This window comes from Orcinus orca, chromosome 1, assembly GCF_937001465.1.
Source record: "Orcinus orca chromosome 1, mOrcOrc1.1, whole genome shotgun sequence".
In the NCBI taxonomy this organism is placed as follows: domain Eukaryota; kingdom Metazoa; phylum Chordata; class Mammalia; order Artiodactyla; family Delphinidae; genus Orcinus; species Orcinus orca.
In genome coordinates this window covers 9,201,604-9,221,940 of record NC_064559.1, presented here as the reverse complement: position 1 = coordinate 9,221,940, position 20,337 = coordinate 9,201,604, and the positions used below count along the sequence as shown (strand labels likewise).

At 49.5% G+C, this 20,337-nt stretch overlaps 1 protein-coding gene across 2 annotated transcripts in view; it reads left to right on the top strand.

Annotated features, from left to right (window-relative positions):
- The window catches only part of COQ8A (coenzyme Q8A), a 49,472-nt gene that overhangs the window by 12,211 nt on the left and 16,924 nt on the right, over positions 1 to 20,337 (top strand). Inside the window, exons 2-4 of one of the 2 annotated variants that reach the window (XM_004270972.3) lie at positions 15,161 to 15,346; positions 17,872 to 18,279; positions 18,542 to 18,608. In XM_004270972.3, coding sequence (XP_004271020.1) covers positions 15,170 to 15,346; positions 17,872 to 18,279; positions 18,542 to 18,608 — 652 coding nt within the window. In that variant the 5' untranslated portion in view covers positions 15,161 to 15,169. The remainder of the gene's footprint in view (positions 1 to 15,160; positions 15,347 to 17,871; positions 18,280 to 18,541; positions 18,609 to 20,337) is intronic. The other variant, XM_049713593.1, reaches the window with a different exon arrangement.

The window sequence follows — 20,337 nt, the reverse complement described above, 5'->3', positions numbered from 1 at the left end:
TCCCCACAGTAGTGGACATCGTTGTCTGCCTGTGTCTCCCCTCCAACCGCCCCCCCCCCAGAACTCGGCTGCCCTGTTCTAGGTGACCCAGTAAAAGGTGGTCACCACAGAGCCCTCCCTTTGTCCCTGGGGCCTCTGGGTGGTGGGCAGCTCTGTGCCTGGTGAGGTACCCATCTTTTGGGGTCAGGAGCAGAGCTGTAACGGGGGGATCCTCACCCCAACACCGGCCTTGTTGGGCTGCTCTGATATAACTCTAGTGACCTTTCTGGATTTCCTGGGACAGTTGTGGTTATATTTTACTCTGTTGCCCTAGAATAAGGGTTAACAAACTTTCCTTGAAGAGCCAGATGGAAAAGAAAAAGAGCCAGATAGGAAATATTTTAGGCTTTGTGGGCCATAGTTCTCACTTGCAACTGCTCAACCGTGCTGTTATAGCTTAAAACCAAACCAAACCAAACCCCCAAACCCCAAACAGCCATAGATAGTGCACATGTAGATGAATGAGCTGTTGCCAGTACCTGAATGAATGAGCAAGGCTGTGTTCCAGTAAACGCTTATTTACAAAAACAGGCAACAGGGCTGCATTTGGCCCCATGGTTTGCTGACCCCTGATCTAAAAGGGCACCAGTCATGTTACGGAAAAACCCAAACAAATTTTTTGCCAGCCCATACATGTCTTAACTTTCGGTTCAGAAAAATGTGATCACTGCACTAACTACATGATTCTAAACTAGGATCCTGTTTTGGGGAAAGTACCGTTAATTATTTCTATCTTTGAACACAGGGGCCGGCATTAGACCTGCCTCTGCCAAGTGGTTTTCTCACCACTTTCTGAGAAGCACAGTTGAGCCTCTTTCCCAAAAGTGGGGTGGCCGTGTTCCACCTTCCTGGTGGCCTGTCAGGGGCAGTTGTTTGCTGATGAAGGACAGTGGCTAAAGGGTGTAGAGAGGTAGTATTTATAGCACTCTGATTTGCTATCTAACCCTCTGCCCATCCCGCCCAGGACAAACGCTTCAGGGATGTGGGATAGTTTCTTTAAATCACACCTTTGTGTGCTTGCTTTTGTTTTTTTATTTTAACAACAGATATTTAAGATTATTTTTATATAACTTATTTTCTGTTATAAAAGTAGTACATGTTCTTTGTAGAAAATTTTAGGAAATAAAGTAATAAGAATCTATCACCCCACCACCCAGAGAAAACCACTGTTCCTGTTTTGCATGCTCTGTTTCTATCATCCATCTCCCTCCCTCCCTCCCTCCCTTCCTTCCTCCCTCCCTCCCTCCCTCCCTCCCTCCAAAATAAAGGATAATACTGTTTTGTAACCTGCGTTTTTCCTACATGGGAATATATAGTAAACTTTCTTATTTGTCAATAAATACCTTCCACAGTGTCATTTTAGATGGCTGCATAGCAGTCCATCTAATGTGTGTACCACTATTTATGTAGCCAGTCTTAGACAATGTTGTCATTTACATTCTCGTGGCTGCATTATCACACATCCACGGTTAAGGAAATGCAGTTTGACAGAATTTGGCTGCATGCTTAGATAACTTTCAGGCAGGATGGCCTGGGAAGGAGGCAGGGAAAGGGGACTTTAGTGGTAGACATGCAGGTTTGGGGCATTCCAGAGGTGACTTGCAGCTGTGGGGGATGAATGACCCTAGTGGCCTGGTTGACTCACCAGGCCTGGCTGGGGCTGACTGACAGGGGAGGGGGAGGCTATGAGGTGGGGTTTGAGGGGGGACAGAGGCTCTTTATATCTTCCCCTGGGTTCTTCTTCATGTTTTTAGTTGCCTTTGAAAATTGATATGTATTAGGATGTTTCTGAACCTGCTGCCAGACGGACCCAGAAGCCAGACCTCACTATGTAGAAGCCTGGAGTGCCTGAGATATTTGAGTGATGGGCCCTGGGGTGTGCTTTTAAAGGCCGAGGCGAAGGGCACATCTAAAGAAATTCATGGATTTTGGGTTCAGAAGTCTAAGTCTTTCCCCTAACACATATACTCTTCTGAGTCCTTGGAGGAAACAGTCGACTGTATTTCCTTTTTCTAAGAGGAAAAGAAAAATTTCAAGAATATAAAGGAACTTTCCAGTGTCCACACAGACTGTTCATGCCCAAAGTAAAAAGATTGTCCTCAGCTGGGAGGGGGCAGAGGGCCACCTGTGAGCCCCTGCCCTGGGGCCTCCCTCTTTCCCGGGAGTACTAAAGTGACAATCTTGAGATTCCTCTGGTGGCTGGATCTGTGGGCCATTGTCTTTAAGCCCATTCATTTCCGATGTTCTTTTTCAGTTTCTTGAGGGAGTAGTGGGAAAGGAAGGGGCAGGTGGAAGGTTTCCACTTAAGGACAAAGCCAGACTTTTGGGGAGGGAGTAGCAGGGAGAAACTTTTAGGAAAGGATCCCTGTTTAGACTTCCTGCCTGACCTTGGGCTTGGGCCACCTCTGTTCCCTTTTCCCCTCTTCCTCCAGAACAGGGTTCTTAAGGTACGTTTCTAGGACCACCAGCAGCAGCAGGTGGGAATTTGTTAGAAATAGAGGTTTCCAGGCCCCATCTTAGACCTACAGAATCAGAAACCCAGGGCGGCGGTACAGCGGTCTGTGTTTCAGCAAGTCTCCCGAGTGGTTCTGATGCCCACTGAAGCCTGAGAACCCTGCCTCAGACCAGGCTCCTGAGAGACCTTGGATTCCACGTGCAGATTAAAAATGCAAGCGGGTGTGAGTCAGTTCCAGAAATGGCAGGCTTTCTTAAACCCTGGGGGGACCAGCTGAGCTCATTTCTGTCTGCTCTGTGTCAAGCACGGTGCTAGTTGCTGGAGATACAGAGAGGGGACAACAGATGTGGTCTGTGCCCTCCTCTGGCTGACAGCCCAGTGTGGCGGGAAGACGGGTACATAGGCAGGTTTAGAGCATGGTCACTGCTACCTTGGGGAAAGAACAGGGAGCCGTGGGGGACATGGATGGGCTTTAGGGATGGGACATGTTGGGGAGGGCATCCCAGAAGAGGTGCTGTTTGAGCTGAGATCTGGTGAGGAGGAAAGACATGCGTTCCTGTGCAAGGCGGGGGCCAGAGAGGCCAGTTAGGGGCTGCTGCGGTTGCCCAGCTGGGAGCACCCTGGGGGACTAGGGGAAGTGGGAAGGGTTGGAGAGAAGTGGGGGGTGGTCGCAGTGCTCAGGACGGGGAGCATGGGGTGGGCGGGGTAAGGGGGGTGAGGTCAGTTCTGGACATGCCGAGCTGGATGCCTGTGGGCCATTGGCTGGTGCGCATGCAGCAGCTGCGGGACGAAGCCCGCTCAGGAAAAGGCTTTTCAGTGAGCTTCACACACACTCCCCAAGACAAAGGGCTTGCTGGGCAGCTTGCTTTGGGGTCCTTACACCAGTCATCCCCTGGCTTCCGAGGCAGCTCAGGATGGGAAGAGACAAGAGGAGGGCGTGCTGGCTTTTAGAGGTATAGACACTCTGGCTCTGCTTGGATGGGAGCTGGTCTGCCTTGTCACACTTTATACTTACGAAGGGGGTTGAACAGTGGCTCAGTAAATTCATGCACTGTCCCTGGCTTATTGTCACCTCATGAGAAGAGACAAGTGACAGATGGTGAGTTCTGGCTGTGAAGGGGGGGCTTGGGGGTTCATATGGGAACCCTCCCCCCAAATAAAATTCCCCCATGTGGGTCCTGGTGGAAAGGTTTATGATGCCTTCATTTGCTTAATGCTTGTCAGGATTGCCTGTTTTATGTATGTATGTGTGTATGTATTTATTTTTGGCCGTGCCACACGACTTGCAGGATCTTAGTTCCCCGACCAGGGCTTGAACCTGGGCCACTGCAGTGAAAGTGCTAAGTCCTAACCACTGGACCACCAGGGAATTTCCATATATTTTTAAAAAGAACACAACTCATTGCTGCTGATACATCTTATTGCATCTGGCCAGGTAGGCATCACTTGGTGGATTTTTTGTTTGTTTGTTTTGGTTTTTTTTTTTTAGTTTTGGAGACTAGATTTGAAGGTCCTCATACCCCAGATAATTTCCAGCTAATGGCGTCTCTGAGTCTGTTTTTCAACATGAATGAAATGGTATCTCAGAAATGTCTTCGGGAAGGTCAGAGAGTGAGGGTTCAGCAGGAAAGTTTCCTCTTGGAGCTTGAGGGCTCATGTCAGGGGACACTGGCTGTGCTTCTTTCTCAGTCTCTGTCCCTGGGGAGTGGTGAGCTGTATTTATTCCAGTTCTTTCTCTCTCTAGACAACAACTTTGTTCACTTCCTTTATAGCACTTTAGCATGTTAGGGCTGGAAAAGGGGCCTGGTGACCCACCTGAAGCCCCCTCTTGCTATGGAGGGTGAAGAGGCGAGCAGCACACGTAGTGTCAGTGGCTGAGCTGTCCAGGCTCCCAGGCTTTGCCGCTGCTCAGCTGCCTCCTCTGCACCTGGTCCTCGTGTGTCGGCCTCAGTGGGCCTCTGGCCGTCTCCGTGGTGTCTGTGCCCGTTATAGATGTGCCTGCGTGCTCCTGCAGCTGTGAGCACCCCGGGGCCAAGGGCAGGTTTATCCCAGAACCTGCACAGACTAACCCAGAGCACTGGGCGGAGACATCAGTGAACAGGTGTTCAAAGAGTTGACCAAATGACTATTTTGGTGCTGGTACCTAGTGGGCACTCCCAAATGTGAGTGCCCGTCCTCCACCCTCACCGCTGTATTCATTGGTGCTCGCTCAGAAGAGACCGGGCGGCGCCCAGGCGTTCTAGGGCAAGTGGGTGAAGAGCCTGAATGCGCCCTCCATCCCTGTATTGCTCCTCCGTGAGGTCCCGAAAACCCATTCAAGGACCAGCAGGGTGAAGCGGGGTGGGTGAGGACTCTAATACTTGTAGATGAAATCGTGGTGAGGATAAGATTTTAAACTTGTGATTAATGTATCTTGGCTTTTGAAAATCAAAAGCCCCCAAAACACATTTTTGATTTTCATTTCCTTAAGGTCCTGATGAAAATGCGTGCTGGTGTAGCTGAGTGCCTGGCGCTCGTGCATTCCTTTTGCGGGGTTTGCCCCACCATTCAGGACAGCTGAATTCTGAGTCACGTTGGGATCCTGGTGCATTAGAAGTAGGGTTTATGAGAGCCAATTTTTGAAAACCAGGAGGTGAACGAAGTTCTGGAAAGGTATTTCCTCTGGCAGTTGTTTGCCTTCCCACCCCTGCTCCTTGAGGGTAGGCACTCCTTTGCAAAAGAATACCTGGTATTGACTAAGGTCACTTTGTACCCAGCAGAGCAGCATGTGGGGAGGTTTGGGGACAGCGTTCCTTGAACATTAGGTAAATAATCCTTAAGGGGGCTGGCACGGGCTGCGGTTTTGAAATGTGCATCCAACCTGTGAATCTGCTCACAACGACAGACTGTTTATGAGCAGCATCTGTTAATGTGAGAAGGGGAGGGACTGCCCCATAGTAGCGGGATGGTAGCTTTCCGTGATGTCATTTCCATGTGGATGGAGCCTGCCTTCCCAGGGAGCTGGCTCTAGTTCTCCTCCTCCATGACGGCACTCGCTGTCCCGGGTGAGACGGGAACCCATGGAAAGTTCTCCGGTATGAGGACACAACCGTTCAGGCAGGAAGAAAGGCATAGCTAATTAATTTTTAATGTGTACTTTTTAAAGATGACGTATTTATTTTCCACTTTGAAAGTGGGATATGTGAACTAAAAGAGTTAGGAAGGGCTTCCCTGGTGGTGCAGTGGTTGAGAGTCCGCCTGCCGATGCAGGGGACACGGGTTCGTGCCCCGGTCCGGGAAGATCCCACATGCCGCGGAGCGGCTGGGCCCGTGAGCCATGGCTGCTGAGCCTGCGCGTCTGGAGCCTGTGCTCCGCAACGGGAAAGGCCACAACAGTGAGAGGCCCGCGTACCACAAAAAAAAAAAAAAAAGAGGAAAATACAGTTAGGAAAATACTGCAGGAGACCATTATTACTCATTATTACTCATATGTCTCAAATGCAGGAATTTAATAAAAAACTTGGTCAGTTTATTTAACATTGTTTCCTCTTTTGAATTTTAAAAAAATCATCGTCATAAAGTAGGTATAATCCTGACCCATCACAGAACTATGCTCAGAGTTGACATACTTAGAGACCAAAAAAGTTAGGACTGGAGTCTGGTGGGTTCCAGAGCTGCAACTGCAGAGTGCAGGACCAGAAATGGGTATTTCACAATGAACTGCAGAGCTAGGGCAGGGGAAACTGGCCAAAAAAATCACTTATCAGCTTTGCTCTAGTGAAACTTTAGTTTGTGGGTATGATAACTTGGGTGAGAAATTTAGGCAGAATTAGTTTTAAGCCTGAAAACAAAGTCTGAGTTAAATAGGTCTTATATCCGTTACCAGACAAGGTGAGGTTTTGAAATTATCCAGGTTTGTGGCTTATGGGAGACCGTTGCCTTGGTTATCCGGATTGGATTTAGAGGTGAGCAAGGGGAAAGCCTGTTTCTGGGGACCCCTGGGGCAGTGGGGTATGGTGGATGGTCCACCAGCAGGGGTCTTTCTGAACAGATGGGGCTGGGGCCCTGGCCTCTGCCATTGCATGTCCCTGATGTCTCTTTCAAAAACCTCTTTCCTTAAGAGTGAAATGTGTCTGTGTGTGTCCGGGGCCAGGGGCAGGGGAGCTGTTGAGAGCTGGCAGCAGCTGCATCTGAGCTCTGATGACATGCTGTTTTCCCAGTCCTAGACATTTGGTCTATGGGGCTCACACTTGTTGACTGCCATAAGGTGCAGAAGCCCAGAGTGGAGCCCAGGGTGTGAAACAGCACCAGGTGATGGGCAGGGCTAGCTCCCCCTTCTCTCTCCTGTCTCCTTCAACGGTTTGGTCACCTTCCAAAAACCTCCTTGGCTTTGATTAGGGTACAGGAGGTCCACTTGTGTCTAATCAGTACCCTGTCCCTATGGGGGTGCCTTGGAGTTGGTGGACCGAGCATCTGGGGAAGCAGTGTGGTGTGGTGGGCACAGAGCAGCGGAGGGCAGGTATCAGACCCCAGGGCCACTCTTCGGGAGCTGAATGACCTCAGCCAGTTAGTTAACCTCTCTGACTTTGGTTTTCTCCTTTGTGAAATGGGGGCAATAACATCCATGTCATTGAGGTTGTTTATAAAGATTAAAAGAAGATGAAGCCCAGTGCCTGGGCGCTGCTTTCCTGTGAAGGTGAAGGGTTCTTAGAGGGCAGGTTGTGGTGGGTCATTTTAACTTTCTAGGCTTCTGTGCATTCCTGGGTTTCTCTGGCTATCACTACAGCTCTCCTTTTAAATAAAAGTAGCTCTGTCTCATGCTCAGGAGCAGAGCGGATCTGGGCAGGAGTCTTTGGACTGACTGGGGCTGGTTCCCCATGAAGGGCAGGTGGGAGTGAGCCTGAGGTTTTTGGAAGGCACGAGAGTTCTGGTTCAGATCCTTGTCAGTGCTCTCGCCTGACCTTCCTGTCTGTGCTTCTGTTAATTCGGGCCCTTCTCAAGTCAGCCTCCATGCGTCTGTGCAGAGATTTGTTCCTGCAGGTCTCCTGCCTGCTGTGCCTTCCACACCTGCTCCTCTTATCTTATCTCTGAGACTCCTGGCAGATCCCAGCTCCTCCCTGCCCCCTGGCCAGACTGCTCCCTCCCCACTCTGGGTTCTCCAGCTCCTTTCCTTTTTGTTTTTTGTTCAGCCACCTTATTTTACCTTATCTTATCCCTCCCAGCACACAGCTCCAGGTAGGTCTTGAGAAATGCTTGGGAGACACACCCAACCCTGTGCAGCACCCTGTGTACTCTGGCTTTCCACTTCTTTGACCCTGACATAAACACGTTTTATGCTGTGACCCAGGAGAAAGAAGAGAGCGCATGCCCACGCGGAGGGGAACCAGGTTTCAGCTCCAGTCCTGCCCGCAGTGTGCCCTGATGCTTCCGACATCATGTTGGTGTTGTTTTTAATGCTGGTTAGGATTTTCCAAGTGCATTGCTCTGTGGTCTGGACTGCAGTTTGAAAACACTGGCTTGGGGAAGAGTTGAGTCTGAGGGGGGGGAGGGGCTCTGGTTGTCCCTTGGTGGGTGTCTGTCAGAGGCTTCATTGGGCAGAATAAGAGTGGCTGGGCAGGGACAGGCAGCCCCTGAGGAGTTGGGCTTGGGGCCCCTGGGTCCCTGCAGGGAACTGCTACCGGAGCAGGTGTTCCTGAAACCATGCACCTCAGACTGGGACTTGAACCCATGTGGCCAGGACTCAAACCCGGTCAAAACCCTGATTGGGACTTGAACCCATGCAGCCGGGACTCGAACCCGGCCAAAACCCACAGTCTTCTAACTGAGATCACACACCTGGTTTCAGGACTTAATGAAGCTCAGGTTCTTTTTTTTTTGTTATTGTTGTTGTCATTGTTTACCTATTTTATTTTTTCCCTTTAAATCCTTTTATATACTGAACCATCTCCCTGTTGGTTTTCAGGGGGAAATCTTTTTATTTTTTAATTTTTTATACAGCAGGTTCTTATTAGTCATCGATTTAATGCACATCAGCGTATACATATCAATCCCAATCGCCCAATTCATCCCCCCACCACCCCCCACCGCCACTTTCCCCCCTTGGTGTCCATACGTTTGTTCTCTACATCTGTGTCTCAATTTCTGCCTGCAAACCAGTGCATCTGTACCATTCTTCTAGGTTCCACATACATGCGTTAATATACGATATTTGTTTTTCTCTTTCTGACTTACTTCACTCTGTATGACAGTCTCTGGGTCCATCCACGTCCCTACAAATGACCCAATTTCATTCCTTTTTATGGCTGAGTAATATTCCATTGCATATATGTACCACAACTTCTTTATCCGTTCGTCTGTCAATGGGCTTTTAGGTTGCTTCCATGACCTGACTATTGTAAATAGTGCTGCACTGAACATTGGGGTGCATCTGTCTTTTTGAATTATGGTTTTCTCTGGGTATATGCCCAGTAGTGGGATTGCTGGATCATATGGTAGTTCTATTTTTAGTTTTTTAAGGAACCTCCATACTGTTCTCCATAGTGGCTGTATCAATTTACATTCCCACCAACAGTGCAAGAGGGTTCCCTTTTCTCCACACCCTCTCCAGCACTTGTTGTTTGTAGATTTTCGGATGAAACCCATTCTAACTGGTGTGAAGTGATACCTCATTGTAGTTTTGATTTGCATTTCTCTAATAATTAGTGATGTTGAGCAGCTTTTCATGTGCTTCTTGGCCACCTGTATGTCTTCTTTAGAGAAATGTCTATTTGGGTCTTCTGCCCATTTTTGGATTGGGTTGTTTGTTTTTTTAATATTGAGCTGTATGAGCTGTTTATATATTTTGGAGATTAATCCTTTGTCCGTTGATTCGTTTGCAAATATTTTCTCCCATTCTGAGGGTTGTCTTTTCATCTTGTTTATGGTTTCCTTTGCTGTGCAAAAGCTTTTAAGTTTCATTAGGTCCCATTTGTTTATTTTTGCCTTTATTTCCATTACTCTAGGAGGTGGATCAAAAAAGATCTTGCTGCGATTTATGTCAAAGAGTGTTCTTCCTATGTTTTCCTCTAAGAGTTTTATAGTGTCTGGTCTTACATTTAGCTCTATAATCCCTTTTGAGTTAATTTTTGTGTATGGTGTTAGGGAGTGTTCTAATTTCATTCTTTTACATGTAGCTGTCCAGTTTTCCCAGCACCACTTATTGAAGAGACTGTCTTTTCTCCATTGTATATCCTTGCCTCCTTTGTCATAGATTAGTTGACCATAGGTGCGTGGGTTTACCTCTGGGCTTTCTATCTTGTTCCATTGATCTATGTTTCTGTTTTTGTGCCAGTACCATATTGTCTTGATTACTGTAGCTTTGTAGTATAGTCTGAAATCAGGGAGTCTGATTCCTCCAGCTCCAATTTTTTCCCTCAAGACTGCTTTGGCTATTCGGGGTCTTTTGTGTCTCCATACAAATTTTAAGATGTTTTGTTCTAGTTCTGTAAAAAATGCCATTGGTAATTTGATAGGGATTACATTGAATCTGTAGATTGCTTTTGGTAGTGTAGTCATTTTCACAATCTTGATTCTTCCAATCCAAGAACATGGTATATCTCTCCATCTGTTGGTATCATCTTTAATTTCTTTCATCAGTGTCTTATAGTTTTCTGATACAGGTCTTTTGTCTCCCTAGGTAGGTTTATTCCTAGGTATTTTATTCTTTCTGTTGCAGTGATAAATGGGAGTGTTTCCTTAATTTCTCTTTCAGATTTTTCATCATTAGTGTATAGGAATGCAAGAGATTTCTGTGCATTAATTTTGTATCCTGCAACTTTACCAAATTCATTGATTAGCTCTAGTAGTTTTCTGGTGGCATCTTTAGGATTCTCCATGTATAGTATCATGTCATCTGCAAACAGTGACAGTTTTACTACTTCTTTTCCAATTTGTATTCCTTTTATTTCTTTTTTTTCTCTGATTGCCAAGGTTAGGACTTCCAAAACTATGTTGAATAATAGTGGTGAGAGTGGACATCCTTGTCTTGTTCCTGATCTTAGAGGAAATGCTTTCAGTTTTTCACCTTTGAGAATGATGTTTGCTGTGGGTTTGTCATATATGGTCTTTATCATGTTAAGGTAGGTTCCCTCTGTGCCCACTTTCTGGAGAGTTTTTGTCATAAATGGGTGTTGAATTTTGTCAAAAGCTTTTTCTGCATCTATTGAGATGATCATATGATTTTTATTCTTCAATGTGTTAATATGGTGTATCACATTGATTGATCTGCGTATATTGAAGAATCCTTGCATCCCTGGGATAAATCCCACTTGATCATGGTGTATGATCCTTTTAATGTGCTGTTGGATTCTGTTTGATAGTATTTTGTTGAGGATTTTTGCATCTATATTCATCAGTGATATTGGTCTGTAATTTTCTTCTATTGTAGTATCTTTGTCTGGTTTCGGTATCAGGGTGATGGTGGCCTCATAGAATGAGTTTGAGAGTGTTCCTTCCTCCACAATTTTTTGGAGGAGTTTGAGAAGGATAGGTGTTAGCTCTTCTCTAAATGTTTGATAGAATTCACCTGTGAAGCCATCTGGTCCTGGACTTTTTTTTTTGGAAGATTTTTAATCACAGTTTCAATTTCATTACTTGTGATTGGTCTGTTCATATTTTCTATTTCTTCCTGGTTCAGTCTTGGAAGGTTATACCTTTCTAAGAATTTGTCCATTTTATTGGCATAGAGTTGCTTGTAGTAGTCTCTTAGGATGCTTTGTATTTCTGTGGTGTCTGTTGTAACTTCTCCTTTTTCATTTCTAATTTTATTGATTTGAGTCCTCTCCCTCTTTTTCTTGATGAGTCTGGCTAATGGTTTATCAATTTTGTTTATCTTCTCAAAGAACCAGCTTTTAGTTTTATTGATCTTTGCTATTGTTTTCTTTGTTTCTATTTCATTTATTTCTGCTGTGATCGTTACGATTTCTTTCCTTCTGCTAACTTTGGGTTTTGTTTGTTCTTTCTTTAGTTCCTTTAGGTGTAAGGTTAGATTATTTATTTGAGATTTTGCATGTTTCTTGAGGTAGGCTTGTATAGCTATAAACTTCCCTCTTAGAACTGCTTTTGCTGCATCCCATACGTTTTGGATTGTTGTGTTTTCATTGTCATTTGTCTCTAGGTATTTTTTGATTTCCTCTTTGATTTCTTCAGTGATCTCTTGGTTATTTAGTAACGTAGTGTTTAGCCTCCATGTGTTTGTGTGTTTTATGTTTTTCCCCCTGTAATTCATTTCTAATCTCATAGCATTGTGGTTGGAAAAGATGCTTGATATAATTTCAATTTTCTTAAATTTACTGAGGGTTGATTTGTGACGCAGGATGTGATCTATCCTGGAGCATGTTCCATGTGCACTTGAGAAGAAAGTGTAATCTGTTTTTGGATGGAAAGTCCTATAAATACCAATTAAATCTATCTGGTCTATTGGGTCATTTAAAGCTTCTGTTTCCTTATTTATTTTCATTTTGGATGATCTGTCCATTGGTGTAAGTGAGGTGTTAAAGTCCCCCACTATTATTGTGTTACTGTCAATTTCCTTTTTTATAGCTGTTAGCAGTTGCCTTATGTATTGAGGTCTCCTATGTTGGGTGCATATATATTTATAATTGTTATATCTTCTTCTTGGATTGATCCCTTGATCATTATGTAGTGTTCTTCCTTGTCTCTTATAACGTTCTTTATTTTAAAGTGTATTTTACCTGATATGAGTATTGCTACTCCAACTTTCTTTTGATTTCCATTTGCATGGAATATCTTTTTCCATCCCCTCACTTTCAGTCTGTATGTGTCCCTAGGTCTGAAGTGGGTCTCTTGTTGACAGCATATATATGGGTCTTGTTTTTGTATCTATTCAGCAAGCCTGTGTCTTTTGGTTGGAGCATTTAATCCATTCACGTTTAAGGTAATTATCAATATGTATGTTCCTATGACCATTTTCTTAATTGTTTTGGGTTTGTTTTTGTAGGTCCTTTTCTTCTCTTGTTAGAGAAGTGCCTTTAGTATTTGTTGTAGAGCTGGTTTGGTGGTGCTGAATTCTCTTAGCTTTTGCTTGTCTGTAAAGCTTTTGATTTCTCCATCGAATCTGAATGAGATCCTTGTGTGGTAGAGTAATCTTGGTTGTAGGTTCTTCCCTTTCATCACTTTAAGTATATCATGCCACTCCCTTCTGGCTTGTAGAATTTCTGCTGAGAAATCAGCTGTTAACGTTATGGGAGTTTCTTGTAAGTTATTTGTCGTTTTTCCCTTGCTGCTTTCAATAATTTTTCTTTGTCTTTAATTTTTTGCCAATTTGATTACTATGTGTCTTGGTGTGTTTCTCCTTGGGTTTATCCTGTATGGGAGTCGCTGCGCTTCCTGGACTTGGGTGGCTATTTCCTTTCCCATGTTAGGGAAGTTTTTGACTATAATCTCTTGAAATCTTTTCTCTGGTCCTTTCTCTCTCTCTTCTCCTTCTGGGATGCGTATAATGCGAATGTTGTTGCATTTAATGTTTTCCCAGAGGTCTCGTAGGCTGTCCTCATTTCTTTTCATTCCTTTTTCTCTATTCTGTTCTGCAGCAGTGAATTCCGCCATTCTGTCTTCCAGGTCACTTATCCGTTCTTCTGCCTCAGTTATTCTGCTATTGATTCCTTCTAGTGTAGTTTTCATTTCAGTTACTGTGTTGTTCATCTCTGTTTGTTTGTTCTTTAATTCTTCTAGGTCTTTGTTAAACATTTCTTGCATCTTCTCGATCTTTGCCTCCATCTTTTTCCGAGGTCCTGGATCATCTTCACTATCATCATTCTGAATTCTTTTTCTGGAAGGTTGCCTATCTCTACTTCATTTAGTTGTTTTTCTGGGGTTTTATCTTGTTCCTTCATCTGGTACATAGCCCTCTGCCTTTTCATCTTGTCTATCTTTCTGTGAATGTGGTTTTTGTTCCACAGGCTTCAGGATTGTAGTTCTTCTTGCTTCTGCTGTCTGCCCTCTGGTGGATGAGGTTATCTAAGAGGCTTGTGCAGGCTTCCTGATGGGAGGGACTGGTGGTGGGTAGAGCTGACTGTTGCTGTGGTGGGCAGAGCTCAGTAAAACTTTAATCCACTTGACTGCTGATGGGTGGGGCTGGGTTCCCTCCCTGTTGGTTGTTTGGCCTGAGGCAACCCAACACTGGAGCCTACCTGGGCTCTTTTGTGGGGCTAATGGCAGACTCTGGGAGGGCTCACGCCAAGGAGTACTTTCCAGAACTTCTGCTGCCAGTGTTCTTGTCCCCATGGTGAGCCACAGCCACCCCCTGCCTCTGCAGGAGACCTTCCAACACTAGCAGGTAGGCCTGGTTCAGTCTCCCCTGGGGTCACTGCTCCTTCCCCTGGGTCCCTATGCGCACATCTGTTTGTGTGTGCCCTCCAAGAGTGGAGACTTTGTTTCCCCCAGTCCTGCATCAAATCCCAGTAGCCTTCAAAGTCTGATTCTCTAGGAATTCCTCCTCCTGTTGCCAGGCCCGCAGGTTGGGAAGCCTGACGTGTGGCTCAGAGCCTTCACTCCAGTAGGTGGACTTCTCTGGTATAAGTGTTCTCCAGTCTGTGAGTCACCCACCCACAGTTATGGGATTTGATTTTGCTGTGATTGCGCCCCTCCTACCGTCTCATTGTGGCTTCTCCTTTGTCTTTGGATGTGGGGTATCTTTTTTGGTGAGTTCCCGTGTCTTCCTGTCGATGATTGTCCAGCAGCTAGTTGTGATTTTGGTGTTCTCACAGGAGGGAGTGAGAGCACGTCCTTCTACTCTGTCATCTTGGTTCAGGCTCTGAAGCTCAGGTTCTTGATGTCTCATTGCAGGAAGAATTCAGTGAGAGACAGTGGATTTATTTAGAGAGAAACACACTCCACAGACAGAGTGTGGGCCATCTCGGAAGGTGAGAAAGGCACCAGGGTGTGGGGTTGTCGGTTTTTATAGGGGTGGGTAATTTCATAGGCTAATGAGTGGGAGGGGTATTCCAGCTATTTCAGGAAGGGGCGGGGATTTCCAGGAATTGGGCCACGGCCCACTTTTTGATCCTTATGGTTGGTCTTGGAACTGTCGTGGCGCCTGTGGATGTGTCATTTAGCTTGCTGATGCGTTACAGTGAGCGTATACTGAGGCTCAAGGTCTAGTGGAAGTTGACTTCTCCGCCATCTTGGACCCATTTGGTTCTAATCAGTTTATGTCATGTCCTTGGGCTATGTCATTCTTTCAAAGGTTGTGCCTTGCTCCCTTCCCTCCTGTTTCATTCCTTCCCCAACCTACGGTTTTGGTCCAGAGGGAAGAGCTCTGGACTAAATCAGGACACCCAGATTCAAGTCCTGGTTCTGCCACTTGGTGGCTGAGAGACTTTGGGCAAATCCCTTTACTTGTCTGTGCCACGAGGTGGCTGTGAGGCCCAGGTGAGGAAACATGGTCCAGGCGCACAGCCCTGACTCCATGGACTCTCTCTTCCTGCTCGGCGCCCTGCCGTGTGGGGAGTCACTCCGTTTACCTTGAACCCTGGGCCCTTCCTCTCTTTTCTCTCAGTCAACCTGGATCAGAAGGGGAGGTCATTGGAAAAACCAAACAGCCATAGTTTGGGGTAGAGGTGGCCCGTGTGAGTGCGATGCTGTGTGAGGCGTGGAGCCCCGACCCTGACTTGGCCCACTCTCTTCCAGCCCTGAAGGATGGCTTCCATGTTGGGGGACACCATCATGGTGGTCAAAGGCCTTGCCAAGCTGACCCAGGCGGCCGTGGAGACCCACCTGCAGCACCTGGGCCTCGGCAGGGAGCTCATTATGGCGGCCGGGGCCCTGCAGTCCACGGCCGCAGAGCAGATCAGCATGGTCTTGGGGCAGGTGCAGGTAAGGAGGCCAGTTGGCAGTGGGCAGGGTGCCAGTGGGAGGGAGCCTTGACGTTTCACCATCCAATGGGGAGGGTTTTAAGCAAAAACGAGTGCTGGAGCTGTGGTTGTCAACACGGCCTGCTGTAGCGGAGCGCCATCCACCGTGGCATCACCCGCATGGTCCCCATCCCTGTTCCTGACAGTCTGAGGGCATGGGGAGGGGGCGTGTGTGTGTGCGCGTGCGCATGTGCACGCATGTGTGCGCCTGGGCATGTGTATGTTGGGAGCTGTGCTGCAAGGGTGCCCTGCTGCCGCACTCCTCCCATTTCTGCTCTGACCTTCTGGACAAGGACACGCACGCTCCTCCAGGCTGTGGGACATCCCAGCCCGCCGGCCTCTGGTCATTCTCAGGGTTAGGATTCCCAGCTCTCCCCTCATGCTCTCTAAGGGTCCAGTGGCGGTACTGTGTCTCTCTCTCTACACAGATACCTTCAGCTTGCAGAGGTGTTCACACCTGTGACCTCTTACAAGCCTCACAGCTGTCCTGGGAGGGGTGCAGACCCAAATGCTTCCCCCTTTCTCAGATGGGGAAACTGAGACTAAGCAGTTCGATGTGATTACTGATTGACAGCACCGGCATCCTGTGTCCTCTTCCCAGTCTCAGACTCCCCGCCCGCCCTCTCTCTGCTGAGGCTGGGCTGTGCCCTGGCAGCCTCATTTGGTGCCTTCGCTGGTGAGGAGCCATCGCCTTCCTGTTGGGTGTTTGCCTTGGAGCACCCAGGAAGTGAGGTTGCCCAGCACCCTTGGGCCGCCCAGGAGAGGAGCATGCTAGACGTGGGCAGGCCTCCCTGAAGGGTGAGAGGGAGCCCGGGCTCCCCGCTCACCCCTCTGCTCCCCTCGGACGGGCCTGGCCCCGGTCCTTGGAAGAGGCAGGGCCATCCCCTGGGACGGCCCCTCGGAGGTAGGAGGGAGTGGCGGTCCCCCATCGCGTAGGAGGCGCCGAGCAGGGCGATGGTCTCCAGTGCACTCCCGTTCTCTCCCTGCACACTCAGATGTGGGTTCCTCCCCTGTCTGTGAGGGGGCGGAGGCGCAGGTACTCCAGGAACCTCTCTCCCTCTAGCTCCTCAAGGGATCTGTTCACTTATTCATCCGGCAGACACTTACTGAGTCTGGTCCCGTTGAGACACTGAGACCCCTTGGCTGCCACATAAACAGCTTATGGTCACGCAGGGCCGGTGGCCAGCGCTGGAGTAGTGGGGCAGAAGGAGTGGTGAGCCCGCGGCCGGTGTGGGAGCTACAGGAGTTACGTGGCTCTCGGACCCTGTCCCAGACTCCCTCACTCCAGGGCTTCCCTGGCCATCTGACAGGTGCCCCTTGATTCCAAATAGAATTCATTTCTGCTCCGAGGAGGGTGCTGTCAGGCGGCCTCGGGGCGGCCCGCGGGGCAGGCCCTGGCTCGGGATACCTGCCCTGCCGTTGGCCGCCTGGTGGGCCTTTACCAGATTATTTTAGCTCTCTCGGCCTCTGTTTGCCACTTATGAAATGAAAGTAACAGCCTGTCTCTTTCCTTCCTCTGGAGGGCAAGTCTTATCTGCTTAGATCCCACAGTGTCTTATAAAGCTGAGAGTGAGAAGGCTTTGGGGTCTACTGCTGTTTCTGCAGAACCTACAGGCCACACTCCGTGCACTGAGTCCATTTCAGTGGAATCGGGGAATCCAGGTCCCCGACCTCCCTTCAGGAGTCAGTGCTGTTCTAATTATAGCCTTCTCGGCCCTGTTCCCCTGGCCCCGTCTGTGCTGCACGTAACTCTGTGACTGTGGGGGGAGCCCTCTTTTCAGATGACGAAGTGGCAGAGAGGGCTCAGGAACTCTCCAGGTCGCGAGGGGTTCAAAAGTGGAAAGAACCTGGGCCTGAAGCTCAGGTCTCGGCGACCGTTACAGGGAAAACATGGTGTTCTCTCCCCCTCCTCTCCTGTCCTGTCCCCCCTGCTCCTGGAAGAGCCGGGCCAGGTCCTGGATGTGACAAGCCCTCTGGGGAGAGCCCCTTGGGTGGCGCGCAAGGCGCTGGCCTGGAGAGGCAGGGTGGCCCTGCCTGTGTGCTGCGCTCGCCTCCTCTGGTCTCCGGTTGTGCTCTTACTTCTCAACGCTTTCCCCATCTTTTGCCCTGGTTCCCCTTCCCCAAAGCCCTGGGAGCTGCCCTTGAGCCCGGATTTACAGGTGAGGAGCTTCCTGTCAGGAGAGTGGTCGCTCCCCTGGTCTGGGCCGGGCACCCAGTGGGCGCTCAGGGACCACGGGCGGCTGGCTTGCCGGGGCCCACACGGCAGAGCCCTGGCAGGAGCAGGGCTGGAATCCGGGCCTCCCGGCTCCTGGGCTGCTGCTCGCCTCTGGCACTGGCCACGGGCCACGGGGGTGACATGGTAGGGCCCTCCAGAGGGTCAGAGGGTGGGACGCGCTGGTGTGCTGTTCCGGCCAGAAGGGGATGCACACAGGGAGGGGCTCCTGGCCGGCCTCTTGCTCCTCTCACGTTGCCATTTGTTCCCTGCAGGGTCAGGAGAAGCATGAAGAGTCTTATACCAAGAGCTCTGACGACCCGCAAGCAGAATTCCACTCCTCAGGGCTGAGGGCCGAGGGCGCCTCCGAGGAGCCGTCTGTGGCCTCCTCCCCGGATCAGTCCCCTCCGCCCTGGGATCAGGCCCGCAGCCAGGGCCCAGCTCCTGCCTATGTTGCCAGCGGACCCTTTGGGGAAGGCGGGCTCCGGGGCCAGGCCGCCTCCCCTATGGGCAGGGTGAACGGGCCGCTCTTTGCGGACCCCAGAGACCCATTCTCTGCCACGGGCCTGCAGCGAAGGTTCTACCACCAGGACCAGTCCCCTGTGGGGGGCCTGACGGCTGAGGACATTGAGAAGGCCCGGCAGGCCAAGGCTCGCCCGGAGAGCAAGCCCCACAAGCAGATGGTGTGTGCAGGGGGCCCCCAGGGTGGGGCTGGGGGCTTCCCACGGTGCTGCTGGTGTCAGGCCCCCTCTTCGGGGACATTCTTCGGGTGCCGTGGCCTGGAATGTCGGGCACACGGAGGCCTCTTCTGGGAGGCGTGTGCTGCTGGGCGGAGCTGCTGCCTTTGGGGGTGGAGAGGGCGTGCGGGGGGCGGTGTGAACCCCTGAAGGTCGGTCCTGTCCCTGTTCACTGATCCCCGGAGGTCTCTTTCTTTTCGCCCTCTAGCTCAGTGAGCGGGCTCGCGAGCGGAAGGTGCCAGTTACGCGGATTGGGCGGTTGGCCAACTTTGGAGGTGAGGTCCCAGTCCCGGTGAGTGGAGCGGGGGCCACCATGGGGTCTGCGTGAGGCGGGGAGGCCGGGGACCCAGGGCTGCCCCGGGGAGCGTGGCAGCTCCTGTGTTAGCCATGCCGGGATGTTTTCCGTGGGTGGGCGATTCAGTCTCTGCCTCAGCTCACCCCTGGGGGTCGATGCGTGGCTGATTCCACGCTGTGGGCTGCGGCTTTGCTTCTCGGGGGGCAGCGTCTGCAGCATCCGCGTTTCACTCAGGCCTTTGGAGGCCCCTGCAGGGAGGAGGTGGGACAGTGGGGCTCTTTGGCTCCTGGACCCAGTGGTTTTTGCCCAGCCATTTGGGGACCTGTTTGCTGGGCCTGCGGGCATCAGTGGAATGATAACGAGGTGCCGTGGCCCCGAGCTGCTGTCCTCCATTTCAGTGTGCTGAGGAGTTGTGAGTTTGTTCTTTTCTTTAGGGGTTTGCATAGCCGTTGTGTCCAGTACCCCCCTGTGCTCTCTTCGTCCAAGTTGGAGGATCATTTTGTAGTGAAGGTTTACAGCAGTTGTCTCTGCTTTTATGACATTGTATTGTCATATCTGACCAGGATGTTCCTGTTGCAAGTGCCGTCCTTTGCTATGGTTCTGCTTGAAGATGGAGTGACTTCTCTAAAGCCCGCTTATCCTCAGTAGGTTCTCCAGACAATACAGTTAATGAAAGCAACAGCCTTGGCGACTTGATTCGCGTGCCCACCTGGGGCAGGTGCTCATTTGCGCGGCTCTGTGTAACGGTGGTCTCATTGATGGGTTCATGTTGATGCCGGTGCTGACTGGTCATGAAAGCCCGCTCTCATGTGTCTGAGCCTTTACCTACCTGCCTTTTGCTTTGCTGGTTTGTACGTCTCCCCTCCTACAGACCGCACATCGGGCACGCTGCTCTCCCCGGCTGCCTCTTCTCTTGTGGAGACCCCGTCTTACTCCTTGTTCGGGGGTGGATCTGTGCTCCCTGTTAGCCTGGCCTCTGGAAGCTGGCCTGATGTGTGGGTTCTAACGTTGAAGGAAGGCTGGCTGTCTTCCTTAGGTGCAGAGCAAACTAGGTTAATTGGATAGAATTTTCTCAACTCTGAGGTTTTCTTCCATGATTGTTATCTTAAAATGTGGCATCTGCTGCTACTTAGCTTTTCAGGAATCCAGCATACAGTGTCATCTGAGTTTCAGCACAGAATTATTGCTTCATTTCACTTTAATGGGTTAGCGTTTTAAGCAGTTCCTCGTAGAACACTGTAACTCCCTGGGGTGCCACTACCAGAATGGGCTGCTCTGGGGGCCTCCAGTGGTCCTTATTCCCCAGAAGACATGTCACTTGCCCTGCTTTGCTCAGTGGCTATTAGTTGGGACATTTATTCTTCTTAAAGTATTAGATGGAGATTCTGTTCTCTCCCCCATTAGTTTGAGGGCAGGAACTGTTCTCTTCTTACTTTGTAGTTAGTCTTTCTCTGTAACCTATAATCCTCCTCCCCTCACTGCAGACCAGGGCTCAGCACAGAGCTCTGTCCCCATAAGGCTTAGTTTGACTGATGTATTTTAGGATGGGTATAAGCCTCTCTCGTGAGTCTTTGCTGGGGTGGGGTAGTGGAGGACCTGTTTGGGAAAAGTGGTTAGGATGAAGGTCGTGATGGCCAATTAGTATCTGATGGAGGTCCTGGTGAAGCAGGCAGGAGTCAGGCCTTTTTGGGGGGTGGGTTAAGGAAAGC